General features: G+C 38.9%; 1 protein-coding gene across 1 annotated transcript; it reads left to right on the top strand.

Moving 5' to 3' along the window:
• Positions 1-1,485: 1,485 nt before the first annotated feature.
• On the top strand, positions 1,486-9,420 carry NEUROD4 (neuronal differentiation 4). The gene is made up of 2 exons (XM_043441357.1): positions 1,486-1,759; positions 8,419-9,420. The coding sequence occupies exon 2, from the start codon at positions 8,428-8,430 to the stop codon at positions 9,418-9,420; it is 993 nt and encodes a 330-aa protein (XP_043297292.1). The 5' UTR covers positions 1,486-1,759; positions 8,419-8,427.
• Positions 9,421-20,105: the final 10,685 nt, after the last annotated feature.

Genomic DNA, 20,105 nt, shown 5'->3' with positions numbered 1-20,105 from the left:
ATGACATCTATATTAGAATTGGAAAAAATTTAACAATGTCAAACCTAAGGTATTTCTTTCAACTTTATTGGCAGTAAAACTATGTTTTCTTTTAAACTTTTGCACTTTTCCTTACAACAAGACATAACTCTTCATCTCTGTCACAAACATGTGCTTGTTACATTGGTATAAAGCAAGTGATTTCCAAAAAGCCTGGAGAATTGCCTTCAAATCAATTTCAAAAAGAGGTTGAGAATCCCATCTTGCTACTACTAGAAAACACTTAAGTGATTAGATCATTTGACAGATGTGAAAACTGATGCCAGAAATGAAGTCAAACTATTAAAGTTCATGCAACCATTTCCTCCTCAGAATGACTAGAAGATTGTAAAATCCTTTATACCTTACAAGGAACTCACAATTATTTATTTGATCTTGGTAAATTTTTTACACCAGATAGTATTCCAAATCTGACAATCTGAACGATGAAGAGTCCACACTTTGACTTGGTAGTCTGGTCCACAGATAGCTCTTTGTCACAAAGCATATACATGTATTTTCTTTAAATCTTTACAGTCATAGTTTTCTTTTTTCTCTTCTAGTGATTTCTAGTGAATCTAACTTCAAAATGCCACAGGAATTTTAGGAATTACTTGACCTTTCTTTCCTTCCAAATTCATTACCCCTCAGGCGAACTTTTTCTACCTGAATGCTTAATGATTTAGTTTTGAAAAACAATACTGGATCCTCTTTTGTAATTTGAGGAGTTAAGTGTCCTCAGAATGAAATATTTAATTCATTTGCTTTTTGTTTTTAAAATTTCAAACAAACAGAAAAGTTGAAAGAACAGGATAGTAAATATAGATATAGCTTTGTCTATATTCACTAAAAGAAAGGTTTTTAAATGGGAATAAGTTTGACAAGTTTGAAAAAAGGGAGAGGAAGATAATTCTTCTTCTACTTTTAGAGTTTGGAAGTTTTAAAGCCAAAGACACCAATCCACATGTGTAAGATAACAGTCATTGATGCTGTGCCCTGGGCATGCATCTTTCTCAGTTTTTCTTTCTTTTTTTTTTACTTTTCAGACATGGGCCAATATATTTTATTTGCCCTTAGTAGCCCTTTATCCAAGTTTACCACCAATTCTCTTTCCCTGTATTGCCCTTCGGTCAAGTCCCACTTCTTATCTTTTTAACTAAAAAAATTTCCAGTCCTCTTTTTCTTTACCTCTCAACTTCAGCAGCTCTTCTCTCATATTCCCCTCCTACTAACCTCTATCCCCATTTAAACAAACAAACGAGTGGCTCAGCTGGACTTGACCAGAGGAGCCCTTTGAAGTGGGCGTGCCTTTCAGCTGGGGAAGGGGAGGAGTTAGGTTGCAGGCAGCATCACCCCTCCCTGGACAGCTGGGAAAGCAATCAAAACTGCTGCAACTCTGGGGCTCCGGCCAGAGCGCAGGAGCTGCCCAGAGGCTGTGGTCCTGAAAGCTCCACTCCAGGGAACTAGCCAGGGAGAGGAGGTACTGAAGACCGGCTAAACCAGCTGCATCAGCCTAAAGGAGTCCTGAAGGAGCATATAGAACTCCAAGGAAGGAGTAGAATAAGTGGCAGCCAGGGAAACGAGACCCGGGGGCAATTGTAAGAGGCAGTGGCCGGGTTTAACATGGATCGCTAAAAGCACCTCCTCCTACGCTCTGGATGGTCAGGGAGACTTGGCTTCTCTAAGTCTCCTCCAGGACACAGATTCACAGAGTTCACGCCAGGGATTGCTACTGACAGAGGTGAGCCAGCGATGGGGTGGTGCGGGGATTACTGAAGTTTCTGTGGGTAGTTCCTGTGGACCCAGAGAAGCAATTGGGGTGAGGTAAGTCTCTTCTGGGCTAAGTAAGAAGGAAGTAGGCTTTAGGAAACTTGAATGGAGAAGCAGAGAAAGAACGCTTGTGGACAGATATTAAAATTGTAATAATTTCGCTAATTCCCAAGCATCTGTCACTCAAAGTGAAACTCAGATATGCTCTATCACTTTTATAAAATAGGGATTATAAATTATCCACCATTCCTATCAAACACATTTTTCCATTTTACTGATGCAGAAGAAAAGGGCCAAAGAATTGAACTGCTTTCCTGAGGTGGGTTACCAGATATGTTGAAAGAACTGACCCAACCCACCATTCAGTTTACAGCATTTTTGACTATGCGAGGAGTGAAGGGAATGGGGTAGGGGGATGAAAATGGAAAAGGGAAGGAGAGAAGATGTTGTCAAGTCAAGGCATATGCTTTGCCCTTTGGCACCCCTTTGCTTGGCTAAAAGTCCTTAGAATGTTGGCATCGCGGGGAAACATTTCCTCTTCCTCAGCTCTTTCAGATGGGAAATCAGAAAAGAAAGATTGTCCATGTATAGTTTTGCCTCCTCTGTCTTTTATCATTCACCTACCCCTAGAAATATGTTCAGAAAAATAATAATATATGTAAAATGCCTCCCTCATTTTGACAGAGGGACCAGAGATGAAATGCTGAAGAACAAGGAGGGAAAACTGAAGGACTGAGTAATTTCTGTTGGCAAAGTTCACCATCAGGATCTGAGGCTATGAAAACTAAAGTATGATGTGGCTATGCTGGATAAGGTGTGTGTGTGTGTGTGTGTGTGTGTGTGTGTGTGTGTGTGTGTACAAGTATTAATCAAGTAGGAAAGTGGGAGTGTGTAAAGGTTGAATAGTGTTAGTCACTCAGTTGTGTCTGACTCTTGGCAACCCCGTGGACTGTATAACACGCCAGGATCCTCTGTCCATGGAATTCTCCAGGCAAGAAGACTGGCGTGGGTAGCCATTCCCTTCTCCAGGGAGTCTTCCTGACCTAGGGATTGAACCCAGGTCTCCTGCATTGCAGGCAGATTCTTTACCACTGAGCCACCAGGGAAGCCCGAAAGGTTGAATAGGAAGAGTGCAAAACAGCCTACTGGCTGTTTCCAGGCAGCTCGGCTTATGAGCACCCTGGTTCGCATCCTGTTGTTAGTACAAAGACTCTGTAAATCCCAGCAAGACTTTAGTCTCTCTGATCCTTACATTCACAAGGAACTGGACTGAGTAGTCCCTGTCCTTTTTGTATTTAGGATTTAGTCATAGGATCAGTAGATGAAGTTAGTACAATCAGCTTTTAAGAGGAAAAAGACACCACTTAATCACCACAGACACACATGCAAGCACTCCTGGCTCACTTAGTCATCAACTGAAACTTCTTTACAACTCAAAAATAGTAAACGTGCAGGATGAGTTCCAGGACAGTCCCACATGACAGTAATGCCCAAAGGCCTCAGCCCCAGTGATGAAAGTATTGTGTGTGCTTAGTCGCTCAGTCGTGTCCAACTCTTGTGACCATAGACTGTAGCCTGCCAGGCTCCTCTGTCCATGGGATTCTCCAGGCAAGAATACTGGAGTGGGTTGCCATTTCCTCCTCCAGTCCAACTCTTTAGGATACCATAGACTGCAGCCCTTCAGGCTGCTCTGTCCATGGAATTTTCTAGGCAAGAATACTGGAGTGGGTTTCCATTCCCTTCACCAAGGATGAAAGTATTGGGTCATCATAATCATTGCCTAAACAAAACTTTTTGTTTTACAGAACAGATTTTTTAAAAATGAAAAAAAGTAGGAAAAAATTGACTGAGAGAATTGTCCAAACTTGAAATTTCACAGAAGAATCCTAAAGAAAGGGAAAAATTCTGTATGAAGTGTAGATGCATAAGGAAATCCAAATTCTAAGATTAAAAGATAAAATGAGCTTTAAAAGATCAGAATGTATTTGGGGGTACAGGGGAGACTGTATTGTGCCTCCAGAACCAGTAGTCATTGATTTTTGTCTTATTTGAGTCTGCTTCATGTAAACTTTGAGAGCTAATTTCTTTTCTAGGAATTGGGGAAACCTAAAAATGGTGTATCACAGAACTTTGTGCAATAGTGGTATAGATTTTTCCATACAGCTATTATCTTAACATTTGCATAATAACTTTACAAAGTACTTGCTTTTATAAAAGCTTCTAAATGAGATATGAAAGACAAAAATATTATGTCCATTTTGCCCCAAGGGTAAAAGAATCATAATATTTTTTGCGCTTATATAATAAGAGAGTGATGGAACACAGTTTTGATTTCATGCTTTTTTCGATACACCTCGGAGCTGGTTCAGACTGAGAGCCATGGTAGAATTAGTTACCTGTTCTGGACACAGCTAAGTTGGTTTCCTTGACTGAAATTCAGAAGTGCATCACATAGGTTTTCAACTCTCAAATAAAAAACTGGATGTTTATCTTTTTTCCCCTGCTGACCTCTTGATGCATTGAAGATATTTAGGTGGAAAAAGTCAAAGGACTGTATCTTTGGGGAGTCCTGGCTTTTACTTCTATTTGAGAAACTCTTGATTTTTCTCCTCAGTGGTCTGGCCCTTGATTCTGGTAGGAAAGTCTTATCCCAAATGTTATTTAATCTGAGACAAAGGAAAAATGTCTAAGTGCTAAGGGTGGTCTATATTCCACCAGAAACTTTATGACCCTGAAAATTCATGTGACTGAGGAGGAGTCCAGCCAATTGTGTCTTGGAGTTATAAAACAGGATAAAAGAGGTTAACTTCCTTCTGGAACATGGTGGAAGAGTGTTAGTCAACCCAACAGAGGCAGAGGATAGAGTTCTGTTCCCTCATCCTTTGTAACAGAATAGGAACTTTGAAATTTCATTTCATTAGGAAGTTGGGGGAGAGGGTTTATCGGGAAGTTTTTGAAATTGGTGTTGAGATGGAGCCATTGGCTTTTGCTGGCATAAAATCAACATTAAGCATAGACTGTAGTTACACCTATTTTGTCCCTGTGGCCAGAAAAACTCATGGTGAACTTTAAGAACAAAATACCTCACAATCACATGGCATTTACAATATCTGGCACTATTCAAAGTCTTTAAATGTATTTATGCTCACAACAAATTAGTGAGGTAGGGCCATGTTTATGCCTACTTTAAGGAGAAGACTGGACAGAAAGATTATGAAACTTGCTTAAGACCACATATATGGTAAGTGAGCTGAAATCTGAACTCAGATTTCAGTGGCTCAGTGGTAAAGCTTTGCCTGCCAATGCAGGAGATGCAGGAGATGCTGCAATCCATGGGGATGCAAAGAGTCAAAGGGGACCGGGTGAATGAGCACACATACAGAATCTGACTCCAGGGTTTGTGCTGTCTAGCCATATTGGGTAAAAGGGAACGTTATTAGGCAATTGTCAGATGATCTTCTGAGCCAATCAGAGGAGGTTCCATCCAGATAATAAGGGTCACAGTAATTAATACAGTTTCCTTTTACTATTCACCCATGAGGAATAATTTGTGTTTCTGAATAAGTAGATGTGTGAATGAATTTGATAAGAAAATCCCAGAATAAACAGAAAATAAATAAATATATGGACAATGTTTTATATCATTAAAAGTTTACAAAATCCTTTCTCATATTTTTGTCTTGCAAAACCACATAGAATATGTCTTATCCTCACTTTATCAAAGAGGAAGTGAAAGATCAGAGAGCTCATGTACTGTATTTGAGAACAATTACCAAGAATTATGAGTTGGGACTAGACTGTGTGTTATTCTAGCTTCCATGTTTTGAAACCACACTATATGTTCATGGGATTCTCTCAGAGCTCGTGGACCAGTGTTTATGGGAATAGAGAAAGTTAAACTGGAGCTGTCTATATCCTTTCTATGGTCAGTAAGAGAACAAAGATGAAAACTTGTTGCCCTTTTAATTGTTTTAGTCAAAGTCTTTTGGCTCTTTTCCTTTATATCTGCTGTAAATCTGATTTGAAAGCAGCTCTTTGACTCTTACAGAAACCATCCAATTATGTTAAAGGCAAAATGTAGTCTGTTCTGATCTAATCCCATGTCGTGTTGGGTGTGAGGGTAGATAGCACTTGGCTAGTGTCCAGAGGCACAGAGGTAGGGATGACAAAAAACTCAAATGCAGAGGCTAGGATAGTATTTGGTTTTAGGACAATGGAGGAAACAATCCTTTCCTGCATCTTCCTTCTCTCCTCTTCATGCATGTATGTAGCACCCAGTGCTAATGATGACAGTGAAAAGGAGATGAGAGAAAGAGAAGAAAGTGGCAAAGGAGAAGGAAACAGAGTTTGTTTTTTAAAAAGGAGGGGAGAATAAATGAGGAAAAACAACAAGAATCTAGCTTGGAAGAGGAAGGAATCCTGGAATATGAGAGTTTAGAAAGCAGAGAACTCTTAAACAAGCCTCCCTTTGGGTGAGTATCATTTCCTATTGACTTAGCTCTACTGACCCACATCTCCTGAAGTCAAAGTCTCTTTGTTTCTTCTGGTAGCTGTGATGAAAATAAAATGGAAAAAAAGCATAAAACCTAGTATTTGGAATCAGAAGAACTGGTGCTATGTCTTCCTCTACCTGCTCTAAGTCTTCACATTTCCATTACTTAATCTACCTGACCTACAGTGACCTCAACTATAGAGTGAGCATCAGAGTCCCCTTTTCCCTCAACATTTTGCTCCAAGACTACACAAACGGTATTACAGTAATGTGTGGAACACTAGGTTTCCCAAGCCCACTCCGTCCTCTCTGGCCTCAGACTGCACCTGCCTCTGAAAGGTCTGTGTTGCTTTAACAGAAAGTTAATTAGGCCTTTCACCCTCCCTCTAGATATTTGCCTGTGTTAGAAGTGCCGCTCAGCACACAAGCTCCATCATCCATATTAAAAGTGGGATTTTCTGATGTGGCCTGGGCAGCCAGTTGACCAATAGGTTTGAACGTGTGTTTTCAATAAAGCTGCTTACCCAGGAAGCCTTATTAAGTGAGTAAGTCAAGCTGACATGATTTCCATGCTGATTAACATGAAACCTAGGCTGTTTTTGCCATGCAGTCGCATTAATTATTTATAGGAGGTAAATGAGGTTACAAGGAAAACAAGCTCAGATTACCAGAAACAAATCAAACCATATATTTATACTTTTAAAAGCTACATACTAATTCCTGCATTCATTGATTTGAGGCTCAAGCCTCAAGGATCAAAAAACACTTATCATGTTTTCCCCTTTCTGATATACAAAGGTGATGGAGGGTTTAACATCTCAAAAACTAGCTGGTGAACTGGGATGGCCCAGTGGAGTTTATCAGATACTTTTATTTGGTAAATTATATACCTACAAATCTCTCAACAAATCTCAAAACAATTCAGGCTCTTCCAGAATTGAATGCTAAATGTTGACTAAACAACCAGTCTCTTCTGGTTTTCAAATAAGTTTTACTATTTTTCATAGAAAATTCTGACTAAACAGTGTCTGTTAGGCAAGTGAGTTAAAATAGTTAGACTATTTGCATGTTTGCCTCAAATAGTCTTTGCTAAGTTTGCAGTCACTGTTTGGTGAAGTGTAAAATCTGTTCCAGATTTTTCATTTTTAATGAAATCTTATTATAATAGTTGCACGAAGATAATCTTAAATAGATTTGGTAGAACTCTGGCTTGTAATTCTAGCTGCTGCCATTTTCTTGTCTGGTGGTGTGAGATACATGTTCAATGAAGAGTTCTCACTTTTAACATATGGGTGGATTTGAAAGATAATCAGTGGTAACCTCCTCTGTTTTCCTGATCTTTCTAGACACCATGTGACTAACACCTCTAACACCACTAATGTTAGACAGACCACAAGGTGCTTACTGAAAAACTAAGTGCTCTTTTGGCCATGGTGAGAGAAATATTTCATGATCATATGGTATACCAACAGAGTCAGTGGGAAACAAGGGATCTTGGGGTTAGATGTATGTGATATGTCTCTAAATAGAGATCGAGTAGTCCTTTGTAGAACATGAACAAAGTCTGAATGATCTCAGTATGGTTTCTCATTTACTTTGTGATGTAAACATAGAAAAATTTATTAATATTATCACTTGATATGCTTTAAAATTTTGTGATAATTACAATTATTGTTTACATATTATCTAATTATAACTACTTCAGCATCTTCTTTCCCTTTCAGAAGTTTCTGTATTTGGATAATAATTTATATGCCCACCTTAGCTATTTTCTTTTATGATCTGATTCTGGGAAGAAATAAAAACATGTTTTGAGTGGTATATCAGCTATTTTTGAATAAAATATCCATAAGATGAAGAACTGGAGAATAAAAAGAGTTAGGTAGTGACTGCAATGAATAATCAGGTCAATTTCCTTTTTCTATAGTTGACTTTCTTATAAATACTACAGTTAAATGAGTGTGCTGGGCATTTACTTGAGTTTAGATTTGTTATTTAGAGTGGAGGGTTTGGGATAGATAATCATAAGTTGAATTTCAATACAAATTTTGTGCTTTACATCTAAGATGTAAAAAGAAAGTTTAATTTTAAATCAAGTCAAATGTTCCCAGGCACTAACCATTGTCCTTCTTTTCCAGAGTCTGGAGATGGCAAAAGCTTATGTGAAACCCAAGGAGATGACAGAGTTGGTCAACACACCCTCTTGGATGGACAAAGGTCTGGCCGCTCAGAATGAGGTGAAGGAGGAGGAGCGAAGACCGGCTGCTTATGGAATGCTTGGCAGCTTAACTGAAGATCATGAGAGTATTGAGGAGGAAGAAGAGGAGGAAGAAGATGGGGAGAAGCCTAAAAGAAGAGGTCCCAAGAAAAAGAAGATGACAAAAGCTCGCCTTGAGAGATTCAGGGCTCGAAGGGTCAAGGCTAATGCTAGGGAACGGACCCGGATGCATGGCCTGAACGATGCCCTGGACAATCTGAGGAAGGTCATGCCATGCTACTCTAAGACCCAAAAGCTCTCCAAGATAGAGACTCTTAGACTGGCCAGGAATTATATCTGGGCTTTGTCTGAGGTCCTAGAAACTGGACAGACACCTGAAGGGAAGGGCTTTGTGGAGATGCTCTGTAAAGGGCTCTCTCAGCCGACAAGCAACCTGGTGGCTGGCTGCCTCCAGTTGGGTTCTCAGTCCATCCTCCTGGAAAAGCGTGAGGAGAAATCTGTTTGTGACTCTGCCATCTCTGTCCACAACTTCAACTATCAATCTCCCGGGCTCCCCAGCCCTCCTTATGGCCATATGGAAACACATCTTATTAATCTCAAACCCCCAATATTCAAGAGTTTGGGAGAGTCATCTTTTGGGAGCCAGCCGCCTGACTGCAGCACCCCACCTTATGAGGGCCCACTCACACCACCCCTGAGCATCAGTGGGAACTTCTCCTTGAAGCAAGACGGCTCCCCTGACTTGGATAAATCCTACACTTTCATGCCACACTACCCCTCTGCAAGCCTAAGCTCAGGGCATGTGCATTCAACTCCTTTTCAGGCTGGCACCCCCCGCTATGATGTTCCCATAGATATGTCCTATGATTCTTACCCCCACCATAGCATTGGGGCCCAACTCAATACAATCTTCACTGACTAGGGCAGTCAGACCAGCATTTCAGAGAAAGATGTCTGGAGACATTTTCCATAGCTCAAGTCATTGAGCTGAGGATTCAATGACCTTAATGGGACCCTATAGATATATACCAAACACAATAGTCCTAGGCTCTTTGGGTCTCCCTAACCTGTCACCCTCCTTTCTCATCAATTTTTCATATTGTATTGATTCCTTTATTTTGGGTCCTCACAAGAAATTATTTGATTGTTTACAATCTTGTGAAAATAGATCAGAAACCCTGGGTCTTATCCTAGTGGTGCCAAAACTTATTGGATGGTCTATGCCAATTCGTTTTTCATTTCTGACCTCTGTTTACTTACTGGTAAATCATGCAATTGTTCTAAGTTTAGATAATTTCTAAAGTTCTTCACAGTTATGAAATTCTATGACTTTGGGGATCATTCCTACAAACTTCTAATGGTGGAAGTCTTGAGGAGTGATAGGAAGTGGACACTATGTGCGGAATGATCGGATGGAATTGCCAAAGTAGCAGCAGGTTCTTGTCTTTCAGACTTGATGAAAGGACTTCTTTGCATCCATCTAAAAATAGCTTCCAGAGGCTGACATTCTACCTTGACTGTCACTGTGAATAATGTTCTTTAAGAGATTAGCTCTATTTCTTACGGGGCTGAAAGCTGAACATATCTTCCTTAGTAATTTGAGAACCATAATAGAGATCTCGTACCAACTTGATTCTTGATAATATTTCAAAAGCACTTTTCTCAGTACTCGAAATGGGGCAAACAAGACACTGAAACCTTAGACTCCTCCAAGCCAATAGGACTTGGAGAATCATTTCATGACCTTCATAACCAGAGAGGCATGGAAATTCTGATGAAGTTCAGGTACTGCTATTGGAATCAGCAAACAACCCAGGTCACATTCAAGAGCAATAAAATGGCCATTGGATACTAACTAACCATCATTTTGGGACTCAACCTGTGCATAGGAAAACCACTAGGTTTTCTTTGGCAAGATGAATTTCATTTGGTTAAAGAAAGCATGGCTAAAAACCACTAACATCTGCCCACACATATTTTCTCAAAGTACAAGCACCAGTCAATTTATTGACCAAACTTGAATTTTTCTGACATATATAATTCTTTATCTCCTTTCCCACTAATGGTTACCTCTTCTTCACTTTTAAAATATGTTATTACATATTGTAGATAACATTTCAAGTGACCAAACTTAGGGATGTAGAGATCAAATCCAAGGTCAGCAAATGATTTTACCAATTTACGTCTTCATCACAGATTTATCCTGATTTGCAGGATGTTTATTTTCTTCATGTAACTCTTCTTTCCTTTATATTAGCAGTCATCTTGTCAAGTTTATTTTTTCCCAGAGAAATGTGATCTGAGAAGTTTCACTGTCCTGTTCAATCTGCCAGAGCAATTATTTATAACAAACCAAAACCCTACATGGTTTACATGATAGTGGATCATATCCTGCTCCTGCCAGAGAGGATAAGTTTAGGAAGCAGGCAGGGTACACAAATAGGGCCAATGAATAAAATTGATAAGGCAGATTAGTATGTGATTTTCTACAGCTCAGCTAACCCCTAAAACCTGCCAAACTATTTGTGTATTGACTTTTTTTTCACTTTTTACTTATTATCTCATTATAGCTGAAGTCATTTTCTTTCCATTTTGCTTGCAACACTAACCCTACTTTTTTTTGCACCCTTAATTTGTAAATCTACTTGAAAGTACCCTTGAAGAGAGATCCTAAACCCCATCAGCCACCAAAGTGGTTCCCCTCACCATGATTTGCCCTAGAGGGAATAGACAAGTAAAATGATTTATAAAGCCATCCTATGTGCTTTCTGAGTCTATACTGGTTCTTACCTTCCTGAGAGGTTATGGGGGTGGGGGAAGCTATCCTTGAAGTTAGCATTTTGTGGCATTTAAGTTTGTAGATAATGAATGTTGTCTGAGTTATTTATTAGATATTATTTATTTAATTTATTTCTTATTTTCATGCAAATTCCTTATTTTCTATACATGTGCTTACAAACCCTCCCCAAGACTTCATTTGGAAAGTAGCTCAAAATTTTGCTAGGAATTCCTGAGTTTTGGGGTGAGGGCAAAGGAGGAAGTTAGTGCAAAGTTACCTGTAAGAATTTTATAAAAAGCAGCAATAATTTGAATGGCTATGCAAGTTAATATTTCTTAGATTTTTTTCTTCACTCTAAGATGAGCAAATCATTTTGGCTCATTGTTTACGATTTTAGGGACTATGGTATCTGTGAACCAGTGTGGGATTGTTCAGAGATTTCATAATTGAATAAAATTTGTAAATGCCTTGTAATTGGAAAGAACCTACTCTTCAACCCTGGATGGTCTTTTTCTTCTGGAGATTTTATCCAATTAATACAAAACAATTGTTTAAACATTTTGTAAAAAAAAACCCAACAATTTCCTCTTTTTCTAGCAGAAATAAAGCTGTGAGTCTTAATAGACATTGTGTTGCATTTGCATTTTCTGTCTTCAAATGTTTTCTTCATTCTCACCTATTAATTTTCTTGGACTCTAAATCCTATGAGCAACAGCAGGATTGCTGGCCCGTCTGGAGGATTTATACATCCCATATTTCAACTGATCTTTCCAAAAGATTTGAAAGGTCTAAACCAAGTAGTTAGAAGCCTAGATGCACTCTGCCACTCACATAATCAACCATCTGCAATTGAGAAAAAAAAAAAAAAACAAAAAACACACAAAAAAACTCCCCATTTACAGAAATCTATGGCTTTGAGCATTCTAAGCCATCAAAGAGTTGACTTAGATGATGTACAGAGAGGTGGACCACAGGAAGATAAACTATTATCCAAAATTTAGCTGGACCTACCAACTCTTCAAAAAATTATGAGGCATGTTTTTTGGCAACTGCCTCTTAACAGCTCCTTCTCAAGATTTTTTTCTTTCAGATTTCTCCAGTTAAAATTTTCCAGGGTCCCTTCTTACATGCATAACTGCTGATGACAAAGAAATAATAATGATGATGATGATAAAAATGAACTTTAATAAAATATTATTGGTTAATCAAGGGAGAGAAATGGTTTAAAATATTTAAGAAACAAAAGAAAATGAAAGTCATCCTCCTACCCCCAATCTCCATTTGTCCAGTACTCACTTTCCAACTAGAAATCAATTTTTAATTTTTAGTTTACTAGTTACCAGAGATCTTTTATGAATATGTAAGCAGATATTAGGTACATTAGATACATATATTGTTAGTTTATCCTCTTCTTTTTTTTCTATTATTGGTAGTGTATCACGTTTCTTTCATATGTCGTAAAAGTCTCAATTTCTTGTTATAACTGGTTAACATTTCATGGCAAAACCCATAATATGCAATTAAATTAAATTACAAAATTTGGATTTTTCCAGTCTTTTGCAATATTAAGTGGATAGTAATGTACATGTCATTTGATGGGCTTCCCAAGTTGTATGGTGGTAAGGGATCCAACTGCCAATGCAGGAGATGCAAGAGATGTGGGTTCATTCCCTGGGTTGGCAAGACCCCCTGGAGTAGGAAGTGGCAATCCACTCCAGTGATTTTGACTGGAAAATTCCATGGACAGAGGAGCCTGGCAGGCTATAAATCTGTGGGGTTGCAAGAGTCGGTCATGACTAAGCACCCACACACTAGTGCAAGATAGTCTTATAAAATGGTCTGTCATTTGATGCTTGTTAAGAGAATATTTAGCAAAGACTATTCTAGAGGAATACAAATAAATTGACAGATATCAACGATAATCACATCTAGCTGTTAGGAATGCCTAATATGTACTGTCACTTTTCTAGGTGAATTGTATAATATTCATTTAATCTAAAACAATCCCTATAAGGGAGACATTATTATCACCCTCATTTTACAAATTGTAAACAAAGGCATAGAGTAACCTGTTCAAGCTCACACAGCTAGTGAATGGTAGAGCCCGGATTTGAATTAGATGATTTATACAAAAGGTTTGGTTGTTTGGCTGGTTGGCTAGTAGGTACATAAGGCTGTCATACCTACAGAAGGTTAGAGCTGGGGGAAGAGGAGAAATTTTTTTGATACTTCTCAAATTGTCCATATGACATATGGCATCCTGTTATATCTATGACCCAGGCTGGCCCATACCCAAGCTCTGAAACAGAACCTGGGAAAAGGCTTTCTTTCCACCAACAAATGCTCAACTTTCAATTGTATGCTGCCTATGTAGACTATGTAGATATAGGCTAGCTCACAGATCAACGCTTCATTTATTGAAACTCTTCATCTTTCTGACAGCTTAAATCCATTTCATGGCTGGTCAGCTTACATACCTTCAAAATTTTAGAAAAAAGTTTTAGCAAGAAATTACAGGTATTAAAATAATGAAATTGTTTGCAACATAGGAGCAGACTATCTTCCAGATTATTTTTTTCTGTCTGTCTATTAATGCACCGAGCTATCTTCAGTGTACAGCTTCATGCATTAATTGCAAGCATTGGCTTCGGGATCTAATAGGTGCTATTTTAGCTATTATCTTACTAGTTGAATGCAGTGCGTTAGTTGCTCAGTCGTGTCCGACTCTTTGCAACCCCATGGACTGAAGCCGCCGGGCTCCTCTGTCCATGGGATTCCCCAGGCAAGAATGCTGGAGTGGGTTGCCATTTCCTTCTCATTGAATAACCTTTATTAAATTGATTAACCCTGCAAAGCCCTCAGTTCCTTCAAATTTAATGGCAATAATAGCAATGACTTTCTCAGAGGGTCATTCTGAGGAATTTATTGAGGTAACATGTCCACAGTACATAGTATTTAATACACAGCATTTATTACCATCCATGTTACCATAAAGTCATCATTTTGTGATCAATTCTCATTCATCTCTAATATATGACTCCCTCATTCATATATTAACTCTCATTCATCTCTAATATATGACTGGGGAGTGCTGATGGTGATTACAGCAGGCTTACTTAGGGTATCCATAGAGTTTAGGTTAAGAGAATTGAATCAGACAGACTTGGGTTTGAAGCTAACTGGGTGGATTCAAAGCTAATGAGGCAATTTATTTACCAACTCTATGTCTAAATTTCCTTCTTGACATAAAGGGCACAAAAATTCCACCAAATCCATAGAGTTGATATAAGAATTAGAAGTGATGATAGTGCTAGTGACGTGATTATCTCAGGTTCTGGCACAAGCAAAGCAATCTACTATTATTATTATTTTTTAAAGTCTTTATTGAATTTGTTACAGTGTTGCTTCTGTTTCATGTTTCGGTTTTCTGGCCAAGAGGTATGTAGGATCTTAGCTCCCTGACCAGGGATCAAACGCTCACCCCCTGCATTGGAAGGTGAAGTCTTAACCACCGGACCACCAGGGAAGTCCCTTATTATTGTTAGTTTTATTATTAGGAGTGGATGGGAAGAGATAAGGAAGTTGAGAATGAGAGAAGATCCTTTGAATTTATACAGTTAATTTATAGGGCCGATATAAAAATCCAAGCCTTTTGGCTAGTACTCTGTATGTTGGAATATGCTATTTTCTTATTCTTCATAGAGATACCATAAACAGAATCCTCAATGGCAAATTTCCAGAATTTGGGAAATAGGAAGCACTGTGTTTTTCTTTTTTCCTAGAAATTGGCACGGAGCTCAAAGAAGCCTGGTGGTAGCTTTTGCTGTCATCTGAACTAAGACTATGTAGGAAAGAATTTCTATTATCTCACAAATACTTAGTACCATATATTTCTTTTCAATTCAGTTTTGCAAATAGTTACTGAGCACTTCTTATGGGGCAGGCACTAAGCCAAGTACTGGGAACAGACAAATGAATATATGACCATGCTTTGTAAGTTTATAGTTTGACAGAGTATGAATTAATAAAGCATTCTACCCAGTTATCACTCAATATTGACTGCAATGTGAGGCAATAAGTTCGAGTATCACAGATACTGTATAACAGAGGAGAAGGCTGATTTTCAGAGACATATACTGATTAGCTAGATCAAGCAACTAGTCAGAAGTTAAGTCAGGCTAGCTGTTACAATGTTTTGTTTGCTTGTTTCAGATGAGTAAAGTCCACTTTATTTGTGGTTAAATAAAACATTTTCTGGGATGAGGTTAATGGATTACTACAACAATTCTGTATAACCTACTGATTGAATAACCTTGGTTAACTTAATTAACCCTTTCAAAGCTTCACACCCTGCTAAAAAGGCTAAAATGAATTACTGCAAATATTACATAAAGCAAAACAGTTCATCATAAAATCAAAGGAATCCCATTAAGGCTGTCATCATGGACAAGAAAATAAAATGTTTGGTCAATACCTCATATATGTGTAAGTAAATGAATTAACTTGCTAAATGTGATCTGAAGAAATTTTTAGAAAATAATGGCTAAAGACTCAAGGAAAGGAAGAGGAAGTTGCTGTTTAGTGGGCATCTAAATCAGGTAAAATTCACAAAGTTAAGTTCTCAATATTAGCCAGGCTTCAAAACAAACTATTTGAAGGAGGGTTCCAGATTACAGAAACCTATGTAGAAATGTATAAATAAATATGAGACCATGGCAAGTTACATAAACTGAGTTTTGTTTTCTCATCTATAAGATGAGATGGTTGTACCATTATATACTTGGAGTTTCTCTCATCTTAATATTTTCTTGGGCAGCAAATGTCCCTTTTCTCTGACAGATTACACATATTTTGGAAAAAAAAGAAAGAGTGAATGGTGACTGAGTAAAAGCTAATACATGAAGAAAGAGCGGGCCACAAAACCTTAAAATCAAGGGTGTGCTGTGTGTGGTTTAATAATTACTAGTCAGTGATCTTAAGGAACTGGGTGCCTTTCAATTTAGACTGTAATTTTCTAGGCAATGAACTTCATTCTCTAGCGACAACCACTGCAGCATGTTTAGCAACTAAAAGGTTCATAATCTACAATGAGCTAAGTAAACTTATCAAAGGTCAAACTGAGAAATCGTGTTATTACTAGAAGTGTGCTCCTCCTCCTGCCTCTCCTCTTAAGTGAGAAACAATAAGGAAGATGTTGATTATGTTGTTTACTTGATTGCAAATATAGCATGTTCTCTGTTAGCCATATGAATAATTCAGGTTGTAGTTGACAGATGAAAAACATTTCATATGAAGCTTGTTTCTCCATGCCAGTTACTATATTCCTAGCTTTTGGTGTGTTGTGTGTGTGTGTATGTGTGGTGTAGGTATAGGCACATATTAATATATCTATATACAAGCATACCAAGATTTATATGTGTGTATATATTTGAAGGTATGTGTATATATATGTATATATATATTTTTAATTGAAGTATAGTTGATTTACTATGTTGTGTTAGTTTCAGGTATATAGAAAAGTGATTCAGTTTTATACATATATATATATACACACATATTCTTTTCCATTATAAGTGATTAGAAGATATTGAATATAGTCCCCCGTGCTATACAGTAGGTTCTTGCTGCTTATCTATTTTATATATAGTAGTGTATATATGTTAATCCCAAATTCCTACTATCCCCACCTGCAAAGGTATGTATATTTAACATAGACATATTGGTACATACTGAAAATGGGCACACACACATACACACATTTATTTGTACTCCTAAAGTTAAATGGAAACCCTTTTGGGATCATTTAATTTTTGGCAAGTCGGTAGCCTGATTTCTTTCCCTTGTTATCATAATGTTACTAACTGAGCTGGAGGAGAGGGGAGGAGGGGGAGGCCAGAGGCAGGGAGGAAGCTGGGGAGGGTCTTGTGGTCCTCCCTGGGCTGGACCTGGAGAGGCGGCCGGATAAAGGTGAGTGCTGTCTCCTCCTCTGAGAGCTGGCCCCCGAGCCGAGGCAGATCCAGGCCGGGCGGACACATGGCTGCCCCACAGAGGGCCAGGCACAGCCGCAAGCTGCTCAGGGGACGCCTGGAGCAGACGCTCCCCTGGCTCCAGCTCAGCGCATTGCTGCCAGCCGGCAGCTTCCCTCCTGCCAGACCCCTGGGCATGCTGATGGGAATGGCACAATTACCTAATCCCTGCCCAGGGAGATCTAGGACACACGCAGACAGATGGAGGACCAGGGGGATTCAGCACTGTTTAGTACTGGAGGAGAAGAGGAGACAAACTCTGAGAGAGGCTTGGCTAATGGGCCAGGCTTCAAAGTTGGTTCTAAAGTCTCCCTGTCTCCAAGCAGCTCCCAGGCAAGCTGTCTTCTCACCTGAAGAGAAGCTCTGAAAGAAAGAACCTTGACCTTCCCCTCACTGCTGGCAAATACTCTGAGAAAGGGCATTGGCCCTCTGTCTGGGTTTCCACAAGGAAAGGGAAGTAAAGATGGGTGGGGGAAGACACAGAATCCGAGAGAGTCAGAACTCCAGGAAGGCCCGTCGGGACAGTCAGAGATGCAGAGATTAAGGCAGCAGTGCACGTGCTCACGGTCTCCCTTCCTTCTTCTTCCTCTTCCCCCCAGTCTGCACATCATCGCTGCCCTGCGTGAGGTCCTCAGATTCTCCCCGTATGGACAAATGTCATAGTGTTCTTTCACACTGCCCATCTTTTTGCATGCAATGTTTCTTTCTTCATGGGTCCATCCTGATTGATTGACCATCTTAAAGCAAAGCCATGGACCACATCATTTCTTTGGTCAAAACCCTGCACTGATTCTTCCACTACTATGGAATGAAGTCCAAACTTTTCAGCATAACATTTAAAACCCAAGCACCATAATTGGTCTTGGTCTACATTTATATATCGCTAATTTTATATACACATATGTATGTGTGTATATATATATAATATATATATATATATTTTTTATATATGTATATATATATGGGCTTCCCTTGTGGCTCAGCTGGTAAAGAATCCGCACTCAATGTGGGAGACCTCAGTTTGATCCCTGGGTTGGGAAGATCCCCTGAAGAAGGGAAAGGCTACCCACTCTAGTATTCTGGCCTGGAGAATTCCATGGACTGTATAGTCCATGGGGTTGCAAAGAGTCGGGCACGACTGAGCGGCTCTCGCTTCACTGTCCATCAGAGCCGCCTCTAGGTCACTGCTCCTCTATCAACATGAAGCGAGATTGCTCCCTTGCCTTTGTTTGTCTCAATGTCTTTCTCTGGAGTGCTCTGTCTCTGTCTTACTTGATGAAATTGTATTTATCCTTCAAAGCCTAATTGAAAATTGTCCTCACTAAAGTCTTTACTGAATAATCCTATAATAGAATAATTATGATCACTTTAAAAAATTCATTTACTTATATGTTTATTTTATTTATATTATTGCCTCCATCTTTTTGAAATTTAGGGAGTCATAATAGTTGATCCTAGAAGTTTAGTTACTATTTCCATCTGTGTCTCCTCTGGTATTTATAAGCTAGAGAAGAGAGGCTGTTTTATTCTTTTTCTATAGTAACAGCTCCCAGTGGAGTCCTTTCCACATGGTAAGGGGAAGATAGAGCAATTTTTTTTTCAGAGCACTTGAACATGTGCTGGGAATTGCAAAGTTAATTTTACCTTCCCATGAATTCATACAACTTTGGGAAAAAGTTTTTTCCATTTTACAGATGACTGAAAGGAGGTTCAGATAATGTTCAAGTCAACTCAGTTCATAAGAAGGGAGTGATGACTTGTCAGAGTGATTTTTGCTCTAATACATGTATGAATGAAAAAGACTGTATACGTTTCATCAGTCTCCCCAGTGTCCACTATGCTACTCAACAGAACGAAATGTTGACCATCAAAAATTTATTTAGACAAAGCCAGACAGGCTGGGTGAAATAATACAGAGTTAAATACAAAGACAAATAGAATCTATTGAAGGAGTAGAGTTTTAGAAACAAATAAAACCAGAGGAACAGATGAAGAGCCAGTGTAAAGGCTGAGACTGAGACAAGGGTACTGAACAGAATAAAGCAAGAAAAAAGGAGCACGGGTGCAACTTCTGCAAGTGGGACAACATTTCAGATATTTTAGATATTGTCTCAGAGGACCTGGGGCTCCATGCGAGTGGGGGGAGGTAGGCACACTTGATGAAACAGGCAGCTGCTGCCTCTGTTGTGCTTCAGGAGGGAGCCTCATATATTTATTACTGCCACACAAAAGGCTGGGCACCAGCGTGCTCCCATCAAGCCTCCTTGAAGATCATCACTGGTTATCTGTCTTCAGAGCAATAGAAACATCACCACCATAAATTGTTTTGGAGAAGAACAAAGACTATAGTTCTCCCAAGTCACCCCATCCACCAGCAGACTTACACCTTAACATGAAGGCTTTCATTTGGTCACTGGATATATATCCTTTAATGAAAAGATACCACAAACAAAAAATGCTTTACCAATGATGTGGACAGATCAATTTCTCGGCTCATGGAGACATTGAGGTCTCTTGATTTGTTTTGGGTTTGTGATCTGGACAAGCTCTATGTGAACGCTTGGTTCACCATGTATTGTCATTGATTTTGGACATGATTTATGAATTCCTAGGACTTTAAAACCTTTATCAACAAAATGATGACAATATCTTATAGGACTTCTGTGACATTAAATATAATGATTACTATACATGTATCATGAGGCCTGCACTTTATTAGTGATCAATAAGTAGTACTTTGGCCTTGTCATTGTCATCATCAGCATCATTTCCTCCCATGTGAGTGAGAACTCCATTGGACTA

This window comes from Cervus canadensis, chromosome 21, assembly GCF_019320065.1.
Source record: "Cervus canadensis isolate Bull #8, Minnesota chromosome 21, ASM1932006v1, whole genome shotgun sequence".
NCBI classification, from domain to species: domain Eukaryota; kingdom Metazoa; phylum Chordata; class Mammalia; order Artiodactyla; family Cervidae; genus Cervus; species Cervus canadensis.
The sequence above is the reverse complement of the archived record's forward strand: the minus strand, read 5'-3'. Positions and strand labels throughout refer to the sequence as shown.